The sequence below is a fragment of the Austrofundulus limnaeus genome, unplaced genomic scaffold (assembly GCF_001266775.1).
Source record: "Austrofundulus limnaeus strain Quisiro unplaced genomic scaffold, Austrofundulus_limnaeus-1.0 Scaffold1022, whole genome shotgun sequence".
Taxonomy (NCBI): Eukaryota; Metazoa; Chordata; class Actinopteri; order Cyprinodontiformes; family Rivulidae; genus Austrofundulus; species Austrofundulus limnaeus.
The window spans coordinates 64,328-66,293 of record NW_013953424.1 but is presented as its reverse complement, the minus strand read 5'-3'; the positions used below and the strand labels follow the sequence as shown (position 1 = coordinate 66,293).

Here is a 1,966-nt window from a genome sequence, read left to right as displayed (position 1 = left end):
GATGAGTGTAAACTGCAGAGTCCTGACCTGATGATGTAGCTCGTCTGTGCTGGCTCATTCTTTTGAACAGTGGCTGTTTTTGTTTCCCTGATGTATGACTGATCACAGTCCTCCTGACACTTAACAGCATACACTATATTAACTCTGTTTTTGCTGGGGAACTGGATGTTTGGGGCGAACTAATCTTTGTCGTAACGTTGTAAAGCATTATATTCTTTGTAATATTGGAAGATGTCGTGCTCAGAGTGTGTTCAAGTATCATTTGTTTTCTCATATAAACGTATTGATTTAGTTCTCAGGCAGGACTAGCTTACTCTTCCCTTACCCCAGGCCCACCTCGCTCGTCTTCTACCCCTTCCCTCCCCCAGTTTTCAATCCCCTTTCATTTTCCCAGCATGCATTCTGTTTGTGTGTGTGTCTTATCAACACGTCTCTTTGTCTACCAGCCGGTGTCTCAGACAGGCATTCCTGAGCTGCTGCAGCTCAGTCCTGTTTACTCTTCTCCATCCGTCTGCCTGTCCCTCTGCTCGCAGTGCTTTGTCCTTTTTAGCGCTGCCATAAATCTGTTAGCAAACAGGCAGCAGARCCATCGTCTGGCATCAGGTTTCGGCTCTGCTGTCTCCTCAGAATGCTGGAGCCTAAAACTAACCCTCAATTATGGGGAGACCCACAAACCCAGAGATTCATTTTGCACGTCCCCACAAATCCCCAGTCTATTTCAAATGAAAACCAAAATAAACTTAATGACATACGTTCAGTGTGGCCAAACGGTGCTTTCTTTTTTCTTCTTAAAGAGTAGTGTTTTCTTAAAACTCCAGGACGTCTATATAGAGGCATTTTTTTTTATTTTTTTGCGGATTTTACTAAAATGAGGCCCTGTGAGCTGACTTTAGACTTCAGAGACTTTTATTTTCGGAGAAAATCTGCAATAATTTTCTACCTCCCTTTAAAGCTATTTCTTGATCCTTATAATGACAAAGCAAACACGACTGACAGCAATATGTCTGTATTAAAGAGAGCTTTTTATGACTCTGAAATCCAAGATAATTGAGCTTTTTGTCTGCTTAGTGGATCAAAACATTTACGTCTGCAGCGGCAGCTGAAAGAACTTCATCCAGACCGTGATAAATCACATGTTTGGGGCTTGACGCAGCCTCGCCCGTGTGTTCATGTTGAGTTTTTATGTCTTCCCCTCTGCAGTGCATCCACAGAGACTTGGCAGCCAGGAATGTTCTGGTGACTGAGGACAACGTGATGAAGATCGCCGACTTTGGCCTGGCCAGAGGAGTCCACCAGATTGACTACTACAAGAAAACCACCAACGTGAGTTTCTCGCCACGACTTTTCAGAAACCAGGCTTTCCTGAAACGTACACTTGAAGTTGGTATTTAAACTAAATAACACTAGTTATGGTTTTCCACCTCCCTGCAAAAGCTTGAGCATAAAAAATCTAAATATTAGGGGAAAAAAGTGAGTGTGAAAAATACAACCATATCCAGACCACAGTCAGTTGACTCCTTTTACAGTTTTATACACTTGAAGACAGATGTCTGATGTTTTCCCCAGATTGGCAGCAGACTTAATGAGACTTAATCAGAAAAAGGAGGGAGAGGTGAGAGAGCACAAAGAGACAGAATGAAAATTTGTATTTAAGAAAAAACTTTAATGAGAACTTTGCAGAGACGTATGTTCTGCAGCTGCCAGTAGCTGTGTTTCCATTGACCATGGAAATGGACAAATTAGAATTTCGAAAATAAATTTGCTCAATGGAAACACGTCAATTTCGAAAAAAAAATCACGATTTTCGGTAAAATGTTTTTGCACTAGGATGAGGTGGTTTTTCAGCCGTATCGAAATTGGTGTTTTTCACAAAACTGCAATGGAAACACTTTGGAGTCATGGAGTCACGTGATCAACAACCGTCTGTTTCTACTGGTGAAAAAGACGATGATGAAGAAGATAACAG

At 41.7% G+C, this 1,966-nt stretch overlaps 1 protein-coding gene across 1 annotated transcript in view; it reads left to right on the top strand.

Annotated features, from left to right (window-relative positions):
* The window catches only part of fgfr4 (fibroblast growth factor receptor 4), a 22,524-nt gene that overhangs the window by 17,563 nt on the left and 2,995 nt on the right, over positions 1-1,966 (top strand). The window contains exon 17 of the mRNA XM_014030242.1: positions 1,201-1,323. Coding sequence (XP_013885696.1) covers positions 1,201-1,323 — 123 coding nt within the window. The remainder of the gene's footprint in view (positions 1-1,200; positions 1,324-1,966) is intronic.